The 18,657-nt window shown below is 49.5% G+C and overlaps 2 protein-coding genes across 4 annotated transcripts in view; one reads left to right on the top strand and one right to left on the bottom strand.

The window, feature by feature from the left end:
• The window catches only part of SAMD4B (sterile alpha motif domain containing 4B), a 37,170-nt gene extending 35,368 nt beyond the window's left edge, over positions 1-1,802 (bottom strand). For 2 of the 3 annotated variants that reach the window (XM_036832166.1, XM_036832162.1), the window contains exon 1: positions 1,704-1,802. The gene's annotated coding sequence lies outside the window, so the exon portion shown is untranslated. The remainder of the gene's footprint in view (positions 1-1,703) is intronic. The other variant, XM_036832163.1, reaches the window with a different exon arrangement.
• A 6,825-nt stretch (positions 1,803-8,627) lies between these two features.
• On the top strand, positions 8,628-13,408 carry GMFG (glia maturation factor gamma). Its single transcript, XM_036834218.1, has 7 exons — positions 8,628-8,715; positions 9,100-9,196; positions 9,294-9,343; positions 9,792-9,841; positions 12,479-12,561; positions 13,031-13,104; positions 13,278-13,408. The coding sequence occupies exons 1-7, from the start codon at positions 8,713-8,715 to the stop codon at positions 13,347-13,349; spliced, it is 429 nt and encodes a 142-aa protein (XP_036690113.1). The 5' UTR covers positions 8,628-8,712; the 3' UTR covers positions 13,350-13,408.
• The last annotated feature ends 5,249 nt before the right edge of the window (positions 13,409-18,657 follow it).

An 18,657-nucleotide genomic window follows, 5' to 3' on the forward strand; every position in this document is an offset into this window, starting at 1 on the left:
CGGGTGGGGGAATATGGGAACGTCAGAGTAGAGGGTTTTTCAAAAAAAAATTCTGGGACTTTCTAAGAAAAGGAGCCGGTTGGTGCTGGGGGTCTTCTACAGATGGTTCTAGAGGATTTGAGGGAAGCTGTGAGGGTGAGTTCAGGGAGGGAATTATCCAGGAAAAGTCTCATAGTAAGGCAGGAGGTCTCTAAGTGCTGATTCAAGGGTCTCTGTGCTGGAAGGGTCTCTGGGAGGGATTTCAAGGGCGTATCTCAGAGGGCTCAAGGGGGTTGCTGGGGTCTCTGTGAAGACAGGAGGAGGTCTTGAAAACCTGCATCTCAGAGGGGTCGTGAAGAGAGGGTCTTAGGGTTTACAGGGGTTGTGAGGAAGAAAGTTCATCTGAAAGTAGGTCTAGAAGGAGAGATTTTGAAAGGGGGATTCGAAGAGCGATTCTAGAAAATATCAGAGAGAAACTATAAGGAAACCTTTTGGAATCCTGAGGAAGCAATTTCTGGAACATTTTGTGTGGGTTACTAGGAGATTTGGGATACATAAAAAGGGTTTTGGAAGAGACTTGTGGAATGTGGAAGAAGAGTTCTCCAGAGATTTCAGGGAATCTCTGGAGGAGAGTTTTGGGATAAGTGAGGAGGGTCTCAGGGGAAGATTTCTGGGGTATCTGAGGGTGATCTCTAGAGCATTTCAGGGTGGTGAGATTTGAGAAACATGAGGAGGTCTTTGGGAGAGATTTTGGGGACCTGTGGGAGGGGCCAAAGGGATGACTTTCGGGATATGTCAAGGCGGAGTGTATATGGGAGATGGATTGGCGGGGTGGGGGCGGTGGGGGCGCTCCAAGTGAGTTTTGAGGATCCGAGGCCATTTCAGAGAGCCTCTGAGGAAGATTTTCAGGGGACATCAGGGGCATTCTGGAGGATTCCAGGGGGAGGGGCTCTGAGATTTGGGGGCTATGAGTGGAAAATCTCCAAGGCGATTTCTGGTATGGGGGTAGGTGGGAGGGAAAATTCTTGGGATGTGTGAGAAGGAAGTCTGGGGGAGACTGTTGGGATGTGCGAAGTAGGTCGCTGGGGGAGATTTCTGGAATGTACGGGGTCTGGAGGGGATTTCGGGGAATCTCTGATCTGAAGGAGATTTTTAGGGCTTACGAGGGAGGTTCCTGGAGAAGATATCTGACACATATCATTGGAATATGAGGAGTGGCCCCGGGGGAATATTTCTGGACGGAGAAGGAGGATGGGGGATCTGGGACCAGACGGAGGTTCTCTGAGGAAGATTTCTGAGGCGTAGGACGGGGTCTGGAGCAGACGTGGAAATAACAGGGGTGGCCTCTCGGGAAGGCTTTCGCACCGCGGGAGGGGACGGAGGACTTCGGGAGGATTCGGGGGGTCTGTGGGCGTGCCCTCCAGGGACGTGTCTGAGGTACACCTGGAGGGTCACGAGATAGGCTGCTGCCGGGCCCCCCGGCCACCCCGAGGGGCGAGAATTTCGGAGAGAAGCTCGAGAAGCGGCCTGTGAGGGCGACTCGGGGAATGGGTGTGGGAGATTCTCTCGAGGGTCGGGACCTCGGAGGCCCGCGCTCCGCGCCCGCCGCCTCCCGGGGTCCCTGAGGGGGCGGGGCCGCCCGCGGCCTGGGGCGCCCCGAGGTGAGCCCCGCGCGCTCCGACCCGCCGCCGCCCCGCGTCCGCCCGACCCTGCCCGCCACTCACCGCCTCGGCCTCCGCCGCCGCCGCCGCCGCCGCCGCCCGGGCCTCCTCAGGCCTCCGCCACTGCCGTCGCCCCCTCTCCGGCCCGCGAGCTCCCCTCCCTCCTCCCGCACCGACCACCGCCGCCGCCACCGCCGCCGTCGCGCTGCGTCACCGCGCCGTGCGTCACCGCCCCTGGCCCCGCCCCGACGGGACTGCCGCGCGCCGGCATTAGCTGACGCCGCGGTGAGGAACGGTGCGCCCGCCAACGGGCTGCGAGGGCAGCCCGAAGGGCGGGAGGTGTGCGCGGAGAAAGGCGGGGTCCCAGCGGAGAAGGGGGCCGCGGGGGTTGAACGAGGCTCACGAGGCCCGCCCCCCGCTCAGTGGGATTGGCCGGCTGCGCGGCTGACGGGCAGTCGGCACGGCGGGCGGGGAAGGGGCGGGGCGCGCGCGGCGTTGCCACGGGCAACGGGCCCGGCGGAGCCCGGGATTGGGCCTCCCGGCCCGCAGGGGGCAGTCTCGCGCGCGTCTACCTCAACGGCCTCGAGCTAAGTCACAATTCCTGATTCTGGCGTTCAAGGCCCAGCTGTGCGCCCCGCCTGCACGCTCCGCTCTAGGCCTGAGCCCCGCCACCACCTGACCGTCCAGGTAGCAAGTAACCGCTCCGGCTGCTGGAGTCTCAGCTTTCCCACCGCAACCGTCTCTGAGCCTGTTGCTTCTTCTCTCAGATAGGAATTGAAAGAGAGGAAGCATTTAAAAGCGCTGGGCAGGGCTTCCCTGGTGGCGCAGTGGTTAAGAATCCGCCTGCCAATACAGGGAACAATGGTTCGAGCCCTGGTCCGGGAGCAACTAAGCCCGTGTGCCACAGCTACTGAGCCTAGGCTCTAGAGCCCACGTGCTACAACTACTGAAGCCCGCGCGCCTAGAGCCTGTGCTGCACAAGAGAAGCCACCGCAATGAGAAGCCCGCGCACTGCAACGGAAGACCCAATGCAGGCAAAAGTAAATAAATAAAATAAATAAATTAAAAAATATATATGTTGATAAAGCGCTGGGCGCAAAGCCTTCAATAAGTGGGAGTTGTTGCTCTGACTGTTGTAACCTATTCATTCCGCACACTGTCCTGGATCAGCGTGAACTAAGCAGAGCGGGCTGTCAGGTGACAGAGGCGTGGTTGTTAGAGGAACCCAAAGAAAGGCAGTCGGAGTGGAACATAGAGTTCACCGCGGCCAAAAGTTTGGCCACTTGAGAGAGTTTGGATTTGTCCCGAGGACACTGAGGAGCCATGGAAGGGCTTCAAGCCAAGGAGAGTCAGTGGGGGTTTGGAAAGATGTCTCTGGCTTCTATATGGAAGATGGATTGGAGGAAATAGAACTGGAGCTGGAGAGTCCAGGGAGGCAGCTGGGGTAGGAGAGGGGCGTTTGCACCAGGGTGGGACTGTGGGGAGGGGAGGAGGAGTGGGTGGCAGGGATGCATGCCCAGGAGGCCCGGGGAACCTGCTCTGGGACTGGGTGGCCGCAGAGGGGTAGGGAGGGAGAAGTCCAAGACGAGGCCCTCTGGCTAGAAGAAGGTTGGGGGGATTAGGGGCTTCCCTGAGAAGGAGACCCAAAGGAGAAGCAGGTTAGGAAGATGCTGAGCCCAGTGTGTGCCACCCAGCATCAGGGTTTAGGCGGCTCCACACCCCTGGGTCTAGGGCTTAAGAGAAAAATTGGGGCTGGAAACCAAGATCTGAGGATGATCAAAGATGGTAATTGAAGCTGTGGGAGTTAGTGACCTATCCTGCGGAGGGTATGAAGGAGGAATGGAGACAAGGACTGGACAGAACCTTGAGAAGAGGAGACGTATAAGGTTTGAGCAAAGGAATTGACACTTTCAACAAAGATTGAGAAGGAGCAGCCAGAGAGAGAGGAGGAAGAAAACCAGGAAAACATGGCATCTCAGATGCTGAGAGGAAAGGCCATTTTATTTATTTTTATTAAAAAACATTTTTTTTTAATTAAAAAAAAAATTTATTTATTTATTTTTGGCTGCGTTGGGTCTTCGTTGCTGCTCTCGGGCTCTCTCTAGTTGTGGCGAGCACGGGCTACTCTTCGTTGCAGGGCACGGGCTTCTCATTGCAGTGGCTTCTCTTGTTGCGGAGCATGGGGTCCAGGCGCACGGGCTTCAGTAGTTGTGGCACTGGGGCTCAGTAGTTGTGGCTTGCGGGCTCTAGAGCGCAGGCTCAGTATTTGAGGTGCACGGGCTTAGTTGCTCCACAGCATGTGGGAATCTTCCCGGACCAGGGCTCGAACCCGTGTCCCATGCATTGGCAGGCGGGTTCTTAACCACTGCGCCACCAGGGAAGCCTGGAAAGGCCATTTTAAAACAGAGTGGGGGAATATCACAAACCCTAAGCATTACCCCCTCCATTTAAGCAACAACTTTCACACCATATAGAATGGTTGTGCTCTAAGGATGCTGGTTCATTTATTCATTCAATAATATTTCTTGAGTACCTAAAGTGTGCCAGACACTACTCCAAGTGCTAAAAATTCAGCAGTGAACGAGGCAGGCAAAAATCCCTGTCTTTATGAGGCTTACCTTCTAGTTGGGGGGACAGAAACAATAAATAAATACTTACAATGTAACTTGGTAATAAGTTCTATGGAGAAAAAGCAAGCTAAGGGGATTGAGAGATGGGGTTGGCACTGTTTTAGATGGGGAAAAGCACCTTTGATCAGGTGACATTTGAACAGAAATCTGAAGGAGTGAAGGGATGAACCATGAAGGAAGGAGGGTTCCAGAAAGAGGAGCCAGCAAGTGCAAAGGCCCGGTGACAGGATCATTCACAGAACCAAAAAGGGGCTAGTGTGGGTGGAGAGGAGTGAGCAAAGAGGAGAGTATTGAAAGACAAGGTCCAAGAGGTAATGGAGGAGGGGTCGTGGCAGATGATTTATTAGAGTTTTTAAGGCCACTATAAGGACTTTTGCTTTCACCCAAATAATAGTGGAGCCATGAGAGGGTTTTTGAGAGGGCAGGCATGTCATCTGGCTTGTTTTTTTTTTTTTTTTTTGGCCACACCGCACAGCATGCGGGATCTTAGTTCCCCTGACCAGGAATCGAACCTGTGCCCCCCGCAGTGGAAGCACAGAGTCCTAACCACTGGACAGCCAGGGAATTCCTGGCTTGGGTTTTTTTAGGATGTCTCTGACAGTCCTATGAAGAATAGAGTGTTGAGAGGGGGGCAGGAGCAGAGAAACAGGAGGCTGCTGTGAGATTTCAGGCAGAAGAATATGGGCTGTGGAGGGGGAGAAGTAGACCAGTTCTGGTTATATTTTGAAGTTCAGAGCTGACAACTTCTGAGGTACATCGTCAGAGGAAAGAGACGGGTCAAGGGTGACTCTAAGACATCCAGATGGATATGTCACACTGACAGTTGGATATAAGAGCCTAGAGTTCAGGGAGAGGCCCAGCTGGAGAAATAATTAAGGTATCCCCTTTGAAAACCAAGAAACTGATGCTATCAGGAAGACAGGAAGATGGATGGAAAAGAGAAGGGGACCGAGGACTGACCCCTGGGACACCTGACTGTTAAAAGGAAGCTGACATATGATCCTGCAATCGCACTCCTAAGCATATATCCAGAGAAAACTATAATTTGAGAAGATACATGCACTGCAATGTTCCTTGCAGCACTATTTACAATAGCCAAGGCATGGAAACAACCTAAATGTCCATCGACAAATGAATGGATGGACCTAGAGATTATCATACTAAGTCAGAAATAGAAAGACAAATACCATATGTTATCACTTATATGAGGAATCGAAAATGTGACACAAATGAACTTATCTACGAAACAGAAACAGACTCGCAGACATAGAGAACAGACTTGTGGTTGGAGGGGCGTGGGACAGGGATGGATTGGGAGTTCGGGGTTAGCAGATGCAAACTATTATACACAGAATGGATAAACAACAAGTTCCTACTGTATAGCGCAGGGAACTATTTAATATCCTGTGATAAACCAAAATGGAAAAGAATATGTAAAAAAAGTATGTATGTGTATAACGGAATCACTTTGCTGTACAGCAGAAATTAACACAACATTGTAAATCAACTATACTTCAATGAAATTAAGAAAAAAAAAGAAGGTCTGAGCAGGCACAGCCAGAAGAGCCAGAGGAAAACCAGGCCAGGGTGGTGTCCTGGAAGCCAAGTGAAGAAAGTGTTTGGGGCACGGGGTGTGATGGATGGTGTCAGATGCGGCTGACAGGGCACAGCAGATGAAGACTGAGAATTGACCATTAGGTCCAGCACCACAGATGTCCTTGGTGGCCCTGACAAGGGTATGTCATTGGAGAGAGACAGGAGTGAGTCTGCTGGGAGAGAGTTGAAGAGTGAATTGGAAGGAGAAATTGGAGGCAGTGAGTGTGGACAGTTCTTTCAAGAAGTCTTGCTGAGGGCCTCCCTGGTGGCGCAGTGGTTGAGAGTCTGCCTGCCAATGCAGGGGACACGGGTTCAAGCCCTGGTCTGGGAAGATCCCACATGCCGCAGAGCAACTGGGCCCGTGAGCCACAACTACTGAGCCTGCACGTCTGGAGCCTGTGCTCCGCAACAAGAGAGGCTGCGACAGTGAGAGGCCCGCGCACCGTGATGAAGAGTGGCCCCCGCTCGCCACAACTAGAGAAAGCCCTCGCACAGAAACGAAGACCCAACACAGCCAAAAATAAATATAAATAAATAAATAAAAATTTAAAAAACAAACAAACAAAAAAAAACGGCTAACATATTTGTTAAAAAAAAAAGAAGTCTTGCTGAAAAGGGAAGGAAATGAATGGGCAGTGGCTGGACAGGAGACAGGGTTTTTAGTTTTTAAGATGGAAGACATAACACAGCGTGTAGGCTGAGGGGAAAGGTCCAGTAGAGATGAAGACATTGATGATGCAGGAAGAAGGAGAGCAACTGCAGCAATGCCCTTGAGGAGGTGAGAGAGGGTGGGATCTGCCCACTGCTATGGAGGGAACTCAGTACAGTGAGCCAGACATCGTGCAGCTGGATCCTGTAAAAATTCTCTATTGTTTGCTTATATTTTCTCATGGAAATGCACAGGTTTCTGATCAATTACTTCCCTTTTATTTCTCCTTTATACGACAATTAAGACATTATATTGATTTGGGGGAGAACTTATGTGTATAAGTATGTTGCATTATCTAGGAGTTTCATTTCAGGATGGGAACTGGGGGGGGCAATACAAAATGCTGTTAATAAAAAAGGAGTTATTGGTCTGATAGGATGGAACACCATTGTTGTAGTGCCACTATAAGGCCCATGAGGTTGAATAATTGCAGGAAAAAATTCACCATTACTTGGGTGCTGTGGAGTCTCCTCTCTATTCTCCATTTCCCCATCAACCTAATAAGTGGCAGTTTGACCAGCAAACATCTCTAATTTCCCCCTTTCAGCTCTGGAATTAAAATATTCCAGATTGGAGGGGGGGGGTGGGAATCCAGGAAGTCTTCCTGGAGGAGGGGCTAAAGAACTCATCATTCAATTATCAAAAAATCTACAGATAATAAATACTAGAGAGGGTGTGGAGAAAAGGGAACCCTCCTACACTGTTGGTGGGAATGTAAATTGGTACAACCATTATGGAGAACAGCATGGAGGTTCCTTAAAAAACTAAATATAGAACTACCATATGATCCAGCAATGCCTGCGCATATATCCGAAGAAAAACATAATTCAAAAAGATACATGCACCCCAGGGACTTCCCTGGTGGTGCAGTGGTTAAGAATCTGCTTGCCAATGCAAGGGACACAGGTTCGAGCCCTGGTCTGGGAAGATCCCACATACCGCAGAGCAACTGAGACCATGCGCCACAACTACTGAGCCTGCTCTCTAGAGCCCGTGAGCCACAACTACTGAGCCCACGTGCCACAACTACTGAAGCCCACGTGCCTAGAGCCTGTGCTGTGCAACAAGAGAAGCCACCGCAGTGAGAAGCCCTTGCACTGCAATGAAGAGTAACCCCCACTGGCTGCAACTAGGGAAAGCCCGTGCACAGCAATGAAGACCCAACACAGCCTAAAATAAATAAATTTATTTAAAAAAAAAGAGATACATGCACCCCAGTGCAGCACTATTTACAATAGCCAAGCCATTGAAGCAACCTAATGTCCATTGACAGACGAGTGGGTAAAGAAGATGTGGTACATACATACAATGGAATATTACTCAGCCATAAAAAAGAACAAAATAATGTCATTTGCAGCAACATGGATGGACCTAGAGATTGTCATACTGAGTGAAGTAAGTCAGACAGAGAGAGACAAATATATATCTCTTATAAGTGGAATCTTAAAAAAATGGTACAAATGACCTTATTTACAAAACAGAAATAGTCACAGATGTAGAAAACAAACTTATGGTTACCAGTGGGGAAAAGGAGGGGAAGGGATAAACTGGGAAATTGGGATTGACATATATACACTACTATACATAAAGTAGATAACTAATAAGGATCTATTGTATAGCACAGGGAACTCTATTCAATTCTCTGTAATGACCTATACGGGAAAAGAATCTAAAAAAGAGTGGATATATGTATATGTATAACTGATTCACTTTGCTATACACCTGAAACTAACACAACATTGTAAATCAACTATACTCCAATAAAAATTTAAAAAAAAAAGCTCATCATTACCTACTGTGTATTGAGTGTGTCCACCATGCTGGGAGATATGTGAAACTATTTTATCCTCATAACAATCCTGAATCAGAGGCGTGAAGTTACTTAGCTAGGGCCACACAGTAAGGCAGCATTCGAACCCGGTCTGGGTGACTGCAAAGCCTGGGAGGTCCCAGCAGATGAGGGGAAGGAAGGAGGGGGAGGAGTCGTCTGTGACAGTTGTCCCAGAATGGGCATAAACAGGATGTGGTGTTAGATGAAACCTTTCCCCTACCCCACACCCTGCCCCCTGTAGCCCTGGTCCCCACCCCTAGAGGACAGCGGAACCCAGAAAAGAAGAGGCCTGTGGACAGAAAAGTCATGGTCGGGGCCAGGGTCGTATGGAAAGGGCTAGGGGCTGGAGTGGGGCTGGGGCTAGGAGGATGCCAGGGTGAAGGTCAGGCTGTGGAAGGGAGGTCAAGGCTGGGGGAAGAGAGACTGTGGTTCCGGGTTTAGCCCCAGGCAAGCAGATCCCTGGTCCACCCTGGGCGCTGCCCAAGGGCACCTGCTGAGAGGGCTCGAGTCCAGCCTCTGCTCTGCAAGGGGCAGCATCTGGCCTGAGGGAAAGGAGCCTTTTCCTGATGTTCACAAAGGCAATCTATGGGCTATTGGGTCTTCCTCTTCATTAGTAGATGGAGAAACTGAGGTTTGGGGAAGGGGGCAGGGCTGAGGCCAGGCGACTCAGCTCTTGCTGGGCTCCTCTGACAGTCTGACTCCCTGGTGGTGTGCGAGGTGGACCCAGAGCTAAAGGAAAAGCTGAGGAAATTTCGCTTCCGGAAAGAGACGGACAATGCGGCCATAATAAGTGAGTGTCATCTTCCCTCCTGGAAGGATGGGGTATGGGGACAAGCGTGGGGGCAGATGGGAGGGGCGTCTAACCCCCATGTGCCCTCCCTCCTCAGTGAAGGTGGACAAAGACCGGCAGATGGTGGTGCTGGAGGAAGAATTTCAGGTGAGGGGATGGGGGGATGGGACCTCCAAGAAGGGCAGGGTGGGACTGGGAGACCCAAGCGACTGTGACTGATGCTAAGAGCCTGGCATTGGGGGCCAGAAAGACCCGGAGGTCAAGTCCCAGCTTAGCTGTGACCCTAGGTGAGAGACTTCACCTGTATGGGTCTCTCTTTCCTCATCTGTGAAATGGCGATAGCAGTCCCTACCTCTTAGGGTTGTCTGTGGATTCAATGATTTAATCCTTGTAGTGGGTTTAGAAGAAAAGTGTCTTAACACCTCTGGGCTTCAGTTTGCTCACCTGTAAAATGGGGATAACAATAAGACCCACCCCTCTGGGATTCGGGAGAGGTCAATGAGTTAATCCATGTGTATTTCTTGGACTAGTGCCTTGGCACACAGTAAGTGTTCATTTAATGGCAGTCTTTTTTTTTCTCTCCCCTCATCCCCAGAATATTTCTCCAGAGGAACTAAAAATGGAGTTGCCAGAGAGACAGCCCAGGTATCCTGGGGGAAGGAAGGGGAAGGTCAGGCCATGGGGAGAGGGGTGATGATAGGGATACAGACTGAGGGACTGCTTGGGTTCCAGTCCTATTCATGGGCTTGGGATCTATGCCTTTGAAGTCAAGTGTTCCTGTCCTAGGACTTTTGGTTTGTTTAACAAAATTTTATTGCAGAATTTTACACTAATAGTCATATGTAATGTTAGAGTTTGCTTTTTTTGTACAAATCGTGTCAGGTTTTGGTCTCAACATTGCACTTACTTCATTTAAAAAAAAAAAGTTAAAATTTCCTTATTTTTCAATAAATAAGGGAATACTTTGAGTAGCAAAGGATTTATTTGACCTTTAATGATTGGGGAGAATCCTGTGTGAAGCCAGAGGAGCCTGGTGCTTTCGTGTGTGGAGGAGCTTTTTGACACTTCTGTGAAAACTGGTCTCTTTAGATTTTTCATCTCGACTGGGGTGAATTTTGGGTGCCCTACAACTTTGAGCCTCAATCCCAGGCTCTAGATCTCAGTCAGGACCAGCATCCTGGGCGTCTGACAAGTGCAGTCACACAGGGCCCCGTACCCAGAAGGGAGCCTTGAATGCAGGGCTTGATGCTCTACGACTGCCTGCTGTCTTGAAATTCTTTATAGTTTTATCTTTGAATCTGTGTTTTGTGTGAAGTGTGATGGAACAATGGAGCATGTGCTGGGGGCTTGGAGCCTCCCTCAGCTCATATCTCCAGCCTGGATGGGTTCTCAGCTACCCACTCCCCGCATTGCCCAGCAATGGCTGCTGCCCTCTGTCCCAGACAGGGGACCTGATTACAGATTCAGGGAGTGTCAGGGTCAGGGTCGGCACTCACCCCCTGCGTGACAAGTTCCAGTGTGTGCCTTTGAGCATTTCCACTCCCTCCGTGAGTGTCCCCACGCCCAAGACAGCATGATTTTAAATAGGAAATTTTAAAAGATCAATCTGGAGAGAGACTGCAGAAGAAAGGAAAAAAGCCTTTCTCCTGTGTTTATGACAAGGGGCCCTGCATTTTCATTTTGCACTGGGCTTGGGAAATTATGTAGCTGGCTCTAGTCTCAGCCCCTGATTCTAGTTCTCTGGATAGTAAAACATAGTGGTTGAGCACTTATACTCTACCAGCCAACTTCCTGGGTTCAAATCTATCCATAGAACCTTGGGCAAGTGACTTTGCCTCTCTGGGCCTCAATTTTCCCATCTGTAGTATGGGGATAATAATAGTACCTACATCATAGGGTTGTTGTGAATCAAATAAGCACTTACTTATTTATTATTTATTTATTTTGGCCACGCCACTTGGCATGTGAGATCTTAGTTCCCTGACCAGGGATGGAACCTGTGCCCCCTGCAGTGGAGGGGCAGAGTCTTAACCACTGGACCGCCAGGGAAGTCCCTAAGCCATTTTTTCTTAAAAAAAATTTTTATTGAGATATATTTGACATATTATATTAGTTTCAGGTGTACAACATAATGATTTGATATTCGTATATACTGTATTACAAACTGTTCACCACTCTAATCTAGTTAACATCTGTCACCATACATAGTTAAAAAAATTTTTTTTTCTTACGATGAGGACTTTTAATATTTACTCTTTTAGCAACTTTCAAATATACAATACAGCATTGTTAACTATACTTACCATGCTGTACGTCACATCCCTAGGACTTATTTAAAATAAATAATGGGAAATAAAATAACTGGAAATCTGTACATTTTGACTCCCTTCACCCATTTCGCCCACCCCCACCTTCGGCAACCACTAATCTGTTCTCTCTGTTTATGAACTTGGTGGTTTGTTTCTTTGTTTTTATTTTTTAAATTCCACATATAAGTGAGGTCATAAGACATTTATCCTTCTCTGACTTATTTCACTTAGCAAAATGCCCTCAACATCCATCCATGTTGCAAATAGCAAGATTTCGTTCTTTTTTATGGCTGAATAGTATTCCATTGTGTGTGTGTGTGTGTGTGTGTGTGCGCGCGCGCGCGCGTGTGTGTGTACTGCATCTTCTTTATCCATTCATCCATCAATGGACACTTAGGTTTTTTCCATACCTTGGCTATTATAAATAATGCTGCAATAAACATGGGGTGCATATATCTTTTCGAATGATTGTTTTCATTTTCTTTGATAACTACCCAGCAGTGGAATTGCTGGATCAAATGGTAGTTCTATTTAGCATTTACTATTATTATTATTATTTTAATTATTAAAAAGACTTTTAATTTTGAAATTATTATAGATTCACAGAGAGTTGCAAATATAGTACCCCTTATCCAGTTTCCCCCAATGGTTACATCTTACCTAACTATAGTGCAGTATCAAAACTGGGAAATTGACATTTATACACTGTATGTATAGTTCTATGTTATCTTTTCAAAAAAATTTAATTAATTAATTAATTAATTAATTTTAATACAGCAGGTTCTTATTAGTTATCCATTTTTATTATTATTTTTAAAATCATTTATTGTGTTTGAGGCCAGTACCCTGGGTCTCAGTTGTTAACCCTAGGTTCTCAGACAGTCAAGATTTCAAGGTTGTGGTCTCAGGTAATGGGCACTGGGCCTGGGCTCCAGGCCAAGTCCTGAGTTTGAATTCCCTTTTGCTGCTGTAGGTTCGTGGTCTACAGCTACAAGTACATGCACGCCGATGGCCGAGTGTCCTACCCCTTGTGTTTCATCTTCTCCAGCCCCGTGGGTGAGACACAGCTCTACTCATCCTGAGAAGGGGGTCTTAGAGTCTGTGTGAGGGTGTGTAAGCGTGTGTGTTTGAGTGCAAGTGTGTGTGCATGCCTGTGACTGGTGATTGTGTGACTGTGTGCATGTGTGTAGGTGCCTGTGTGAGAGTGTGGTGTGAGTCCTGAGAGGGCATTGGGTGGAGGTGGAGGCACAGAGCCCCCATCCTCCTTAGTCCTGAGGCGTATAAGCAAACTCACTTCTTCCTTTTACCTAGAAACCCCTGTCTGGCCCCAAACCATCTCCAGGGACCCTAGAATAACTTCAAGCCCCCAAACAAACCTGGAGACTCTGACTATAGCCTCCAGGGACCTCCTTAGAACAGTTCCTGGGACTGTTAGAAAACTCCAGGGTCTGCAGGACATTACTAGGGCCTTAGAGAACACTCTGGCATTCCCCAGTTATGCTTCCTTCTTCTCTTTTCCACACAGGCTGCAAGCCTGAACAACAGATGATGTACGCAGGGAGCAAAAACAGGCTGGTGCAGACGGCAGAGCTCACAAAGGTCTGGGCCTGGGGCTGAGGCTCCCGGGTGTGAGAGGGAGAGTCTGGACTCCTGGTCTGAGGCAGGAGGGGGCTGGGGATCTGGGTTCCTGGGTCTGAAGGAGGAGGGGGTCAGGGCCCTCACTGTTTTCGGTTCCTGAGTGGATTATAATACTGAGCCCTCTCTCTGCCCAGGTGTTTGAAATCCGCACCACTGATGACCTCACAGAGGCCTGGCTCCAAGAGAAGTTGTCTTTCTTTCGCTGACCTCTGGGCGGGGGACCTGAACATCTGAGACCTTAAAGAAATTAAAATGCAAGAACTCAAGAGACCCTCAGTTCTGGCTCAGTGTCTGTTCCTCACTGTGGGCCGTAGGTGGCAGTCCTGCAGTACCAGCCTTAGGCCAGTAGAGGTCAGGCAGATCCCGTGGACGCCTGCTGAGGCCTGGGAGTAAAGGAGGATACAGTACCTGTTCCTCTGAAAGAAAGGGAGGGGCCTGCAGGATTTCCTAGGGAGAAATGAGGGAGGCCTGGTCTCCTAGAGGGATTGGGAGGATATCTGAATCTGTGGAGGGGCCACTCCCAAGGGGGACAAGGACACCTGCGTCCCTGAGAGTAAAGAAGGCAGAGTGCCTGTCTCCCCACCTCTCACCTTCCCACCCTAGCAGGCATTAGCTTGTACCTATGCTAATTTTCTCAGTGAGTCCCCAGGCCGGAAGATTTTAAAGGCAGAAAAGTTGTTGAAGTTACTATAAAAGTGAAATATAACAGCTTCAGGGGCTGGGGAGTTGCTGGGGGTGGGTGGTTTGTGCAGTTGGGTAGGCCTGAGGGCCCAGGTCTGGGAAAGATTAAGAGGATCCAGGACTCTCAGTGGACCCCTGAGGAGTATGAGGTTGAGCAGGCAGGAAAGGGACACTGCCTGCCCCTGTCTGGAGATTCTTCTTTCTTTCTCTGTCATCTCTGGGTATTTGACTCTCTAAGGCTTTCTGTTTCTGAGGGACATTCATTGATCACCCACAGTGTACCAGGCTCTGAGGATTCTGAGATGGGCAGGTCTTCAGAGTTGAATCACTGTCTCTCTCTGCCTCTCCTCCGGGTCTCTGATTCTTCCTCTCTCTGTCCCTAGATTCAGGGACCTGGGAACTCCCTCCTCCCACCCTTTTCCAGGTTCCCAGTTGAGAGGTGGCTGTTGCCATGGTAACAATGACAGGGTGACCTTGGGCCCTGGCTGCCCCTCCCCCGGCCCTGTCATTCCTGGGGGAGGGTCCACAAGCCCAGCTCCAACCCTTCCCCTTCCTTCCCAGCCTTAACATGCCATGTCCTCATCACCCCGCTCTGTCCCATCCCTTGCCCCTTGTCCCCAGTCAGGACAAGCCCTTTGCATGAGGGATTCAGGATAGAATCGCTCTACACTGGGCTATAGAGAGATCCCCACTGCCCTCAGTTTTCTGGGGGGAGAGGGTTGGGCTGAGCGCCTCTCCTCTCTTTCACCCATGCTGGTGCCCCTATCCCATTTCTCTTGCTAGGGATGTCTCTACACCTCCCTCTGCACAGCCTCAGTTCCTGAAGGCTAGAGATGAGGAAATAGGAGGGGTCATTCAATGAAGAGGTCAGCAACTCCTGGTCTGCAGGGATCAGAGAGGCAAAAGGACTTGTCCAAGGTCATGAACTTACATGATCAAATGGATAATAATAGCCAGCTCTTTGATTGAGGGCTTCCTATGTGCCAGGTACTTCTATAGGCACTTTACAGGTATTAACTAATTTAATTCCTACAGTAACCCGTGAAGAAGGTACCAGTATTATCCCCAATTTACAAATGAAGAAACTGAGGCACAGAAGTCAAAAATAGTTGCTCAAAGCCACACAACTAGTGGTCTGTACAGTTAGAACTTTAACCCAAAGCTATCCTGTGGTCCACGGCCACTCCCTCTCTTAGGCAGGGGATTCAGGGAACCCGCTCCTCCTCCTCTACCTCCTCTTTCTCCTCCCACTACCCCCCACACCACAGTTGAACTGTCTGCCTCCAGCTTCATGATTGCAAACGATCCAATCAGAAAGAGGCATGTGCAAGGACTTGCCCAATCAGGAGCAAGGAGTTTGGAAAGCAGGGACCAATCAGAGAGGGTGACTCTGAGGGGCAGTCCAATGCAGAGTAGGTTTGAGTAGAGGGCTTGTGGAGGGACCAATCAAAGAGGTCAGAACAGAATACCGCTGTACAATGCAAAGTGGGCTCAATGGGGCGTTGCTCTTGGTTTGGGGCCAGGCCTTTGAGGGGCGGTACAAAGTGGGAGCCACCTCCTCGCTTTCCACCAACCTCCCCTCTAGGTTCCCACAGATCCAGGCTCCCTAGGCTTTTCCTGGGGCACTTCTCCCTGCTAACCTTGAATGTGAGCAGCGCTTATATTGAACAGGTGAAGACTGGACGTTAGGTCAGAGCTGAGAATGGGGTACCCAAACTAGGCCTGAAGGGCCAGTGCCTAGGCTGAAAGCTTGACGCTTTTGGAGTGGAGCCTAAGGTGGAGGGGTGGGGCTTAGGTGGGGGCAGGGCCCAGACTGAAGAAGTATGAATCTTATAAATTTTAGGGTGGTGTCTAAGGTAAAGGGGTGGGGCTTGGGCTGTGAGGGTGGGACCTAGGCTTGAGGGGTGTTATTTAAAATATTTATTTATTTATTTTTGGCTGCCTCGGGTCTTAGTTGCGGCATGCGGGATCTTTCCTTGCGGGTGCGCAGGCTTCTCTCTAGTTGTGGCCCGTGGGCTCTGGCCGCGTGGGCTCTGTAGTTGTGGCACATGGGCTCTCTAGTTGTGGTATGTGGGCTTAGTTGCCCCGCAGCATGTGAGATCTTAGTTCCCCGACCAGGGATGGAACCCGTGTCCCGGGCATTGGAAGGGGGATTCTTAAGCATTGGAAGGGGGATTCTTAACCACTGGACCACCAGGGATGTCCCGAGGGGTGTTATTTATTTAGGTCAGATAGGGCAGGGATTTTGCTGTGGGGTGGGGCCTTAGAGACAGAGGGTGGAACCTCTGCTTGGGGGCGGGGCCTAAGTTGTTGAAGAATTAGATTGCATCTCTATTAGCTGGTCTAGGTCAAGAATTAGGGCCCCAGGGAAATAATCACACTATCAGCTTCTGCCTGTTGCCCTGTTTTTCAGGCCAACTCACATTCCCTGACCTCATGGGGCATTCCCCTGCCTCTGGGGTATATCCCTCCCCTTGCAGGGACCCCAGGCTGGGAGATCCTGTTTATGCCTGAGTGTGGGCTCTCCAGTGAGTCTGCAGCAGATCTAGCTTCCAGACCCTCTCCTAAGAGGAGTTCAAGGACACATGTTTAGCGAGCACCTACTGGGTGCCAATTACTACTCTGGACACTGGAGAAAATTGGTGCCCATGCCACCTCCCTCAGGTGGCTTACATTTCAATGACTAGACAATAAGCAATAAACAAATAAGTAAACAATAAATAGGTAAACAAACAAGCAAACAAGAGTATTAGCAAGAGTGATAGGGCTATGAAGGAAATAAAATGAGGTGATGGGATGATAGAAATGGTGGGACCCATTTGAGTTTTTTTTTTTTGCTGCCTCTTTAGTCTCTAGAAGAGTCCTCCGGTTTTCTCTCCACCAATATTTATCATGAATTTCAAACATACAGAAAAGTTGAAATAATTTTACAGTGAACACCCATATATCCACCACCTAGATTCTACCATTAACTTTTTTTTTTTTTTTTTTTTGGCTGCGCCATGTGCCATGTGGGATCTTAGTTCCCTGACCGGGGATTGAACCCGTGCCCCCTGCATTGGAAGCTTGGAATCTTAACCACTGGACTGGCAGGGAATTCCCTACCATTAACGTTTTGACTGTACTTGCTTTACCACATAGCCATCCATCTATTCATCCATTAATCCATTTTTATTTTTAAAGTATTTCAAAGTAATCTGCAGACATCAGGAGAATTGGTGGTGGTGAGGATGTAAATTGGCCATGGGAAAGAGATCTCTGAAGAAATTACATTTGAATTAAGAATTGAATGAAAAGATGGGATCAGCCATGGAAGGGGAAAAGAGTGCAAAGGCCAAGGGGCTGGAATGAGGTGGTATGTTGGAAGAAGAGAAAATTCATTATTGAGGCTAAAAGACAAGCGTGGTCAGGGATGAGGTCAAGAGGTGGGCAGGGGCCAGAGCTCACAGGGCCAGATATGCTCTGTGAGTGAGGCTGTCACTGCCTGGGCTCAGGCTCTTTGTTTCTCCATCTCTGTATACCTTTGTGTCTCTTATTATTAACTTCTCACCGCCCCGGCCCCTTCCACTCCCGTCCACCCCAGGGCTGCCCTCACCCTCTTTCCCCTTCTCCTCCACCTTGTTCTGACATTTACCATCTGTGTGACCTTAGGCAAGTGACTAAACCTCTCTGTGGCTCAATTTTCTTCATCTGTAAAATGGGGATAATAATGCGACTTCCTCATCTGGCTGCTGTGAAGAGTGAATGGAGTCATATATGTGAAGCCCTTAGATCCATTCCTGGTACACAGTAGTGTTGGACACGTGTCCACTTTTGCTGTTGCTGTTATTATTCTCCCACATCTGTCCTCCCAGCCCTGATCCTCCACATCCTGGCAGGGAGCACCAAATACCAGGGTGAGAGGTGGGGATGGTGCCTGGGTGGTGGTGGTAATGGTGGTGGTGATGGTGAAATCTAAAGACTAGGGGGTGGGAGGTGGGATTGTGAGTGTCCCCAGGGGGATCTAATGGTTGTGAGTGGTTCACTAGAGCTTCACTAGAGGGAGGTTCACTAGAGGGAAGCTCTGCAGAGATGCCCTTGATCTGGGGGGCAGGGCAAGCTCCATGTGATGATGTGGCTAGGAAGAATTTAGGGAAGGGGTTTAGGGGAAGACCTTGGAATCCAAATGGGATTCAAAATGGGAAGGATTTGGGCCACCAGGAAGCTGGGGAATTGCAATAAGACAGATTTTGAGGGGAGGACTTGCTGGGTTTAGGGGCCAGTGAATATCTCAAAACGAGGTGGAAAGTGGCCTGAGATACTCAGTGGGAGAGGGGCTGGGGGTCAGCTATTCGATAGGAGTTGGGCAAAGGGGTCTGAACAAGGAAGGAACACGGCATTCTGGACTCCACAGAAGTCACAGGGAGGGGGAAGGGTCTTCAGGGTTCAAGAGAGAGAATAGGAATGGGGAGGAGGCTGGGTCCTCAGGAGGGCAGCACTGGTGGGGAGGATGATCAAGAATCTGGGGCAAATTGGGCATTTTGTAAACCAAGGGGTGCCTTGGAGGGGAGGACGGTCTGGGATCTAATGGGGGTAATCAGGAACGTTTAGGGTCTCCCATGGGGGTAAGAGACATATTTGGGCCTCCTAGATGTTAGACGTGGTCTGGAGTTCCTACTGGGGGCAGGGAATGGTTTGAGGTCGAGAGGTTAGAAGGACATAGGGGGTCCCCAGGAAGGAGTGGGATATGGTTTGTGGTCCTGAGTGGCTGTAGAACATGGTTTGGGTCCCCAAAGGGAGTAAGGCACGATCTGGGGTCTCCCTGGATGTTGACATATGGTCTGAATCTTCTCT

The sequence above is a fragment of the Balaenoptera musculus genome, chromosome 19 (assembly GCF_009873245.2).
Source record: "Balaenoptera musculus isolate JJ_BM4_2016_0621 chromosome 19, mBalMus1.pri.v3, whole genome shotgun sequence".
NCBI classification, from domain to species: domain Eukaryota; kingdom Metazoa; phylum Chordata; class Mammalia; order Artiodactyla; family Balaenopteridae; genus Balaenoptera; species Balaenoptera musculus.

What these genes read in the sequence shown, in the direction of transcription:
- GMFG (XM_036834218.1), top strand. An exon ending in GGACAATGCGGCCATAATAA is followed by an intron (nt 9,197 to 9,293) that starts GTGAGTGTCATC and finishes CTCCCTCCTCAG; the next exon opens with TGAAGGTGGACAAAGACCGG. An exon ending in CATCTTCTCCAGCCCCGTGG is followed by an intron (nt 12,562 to 13,030) that starts GTGAGACACAGC and finishes TTTTCCACACAG; the next exon opens with GCTGCAAGCCTGAACAACAG.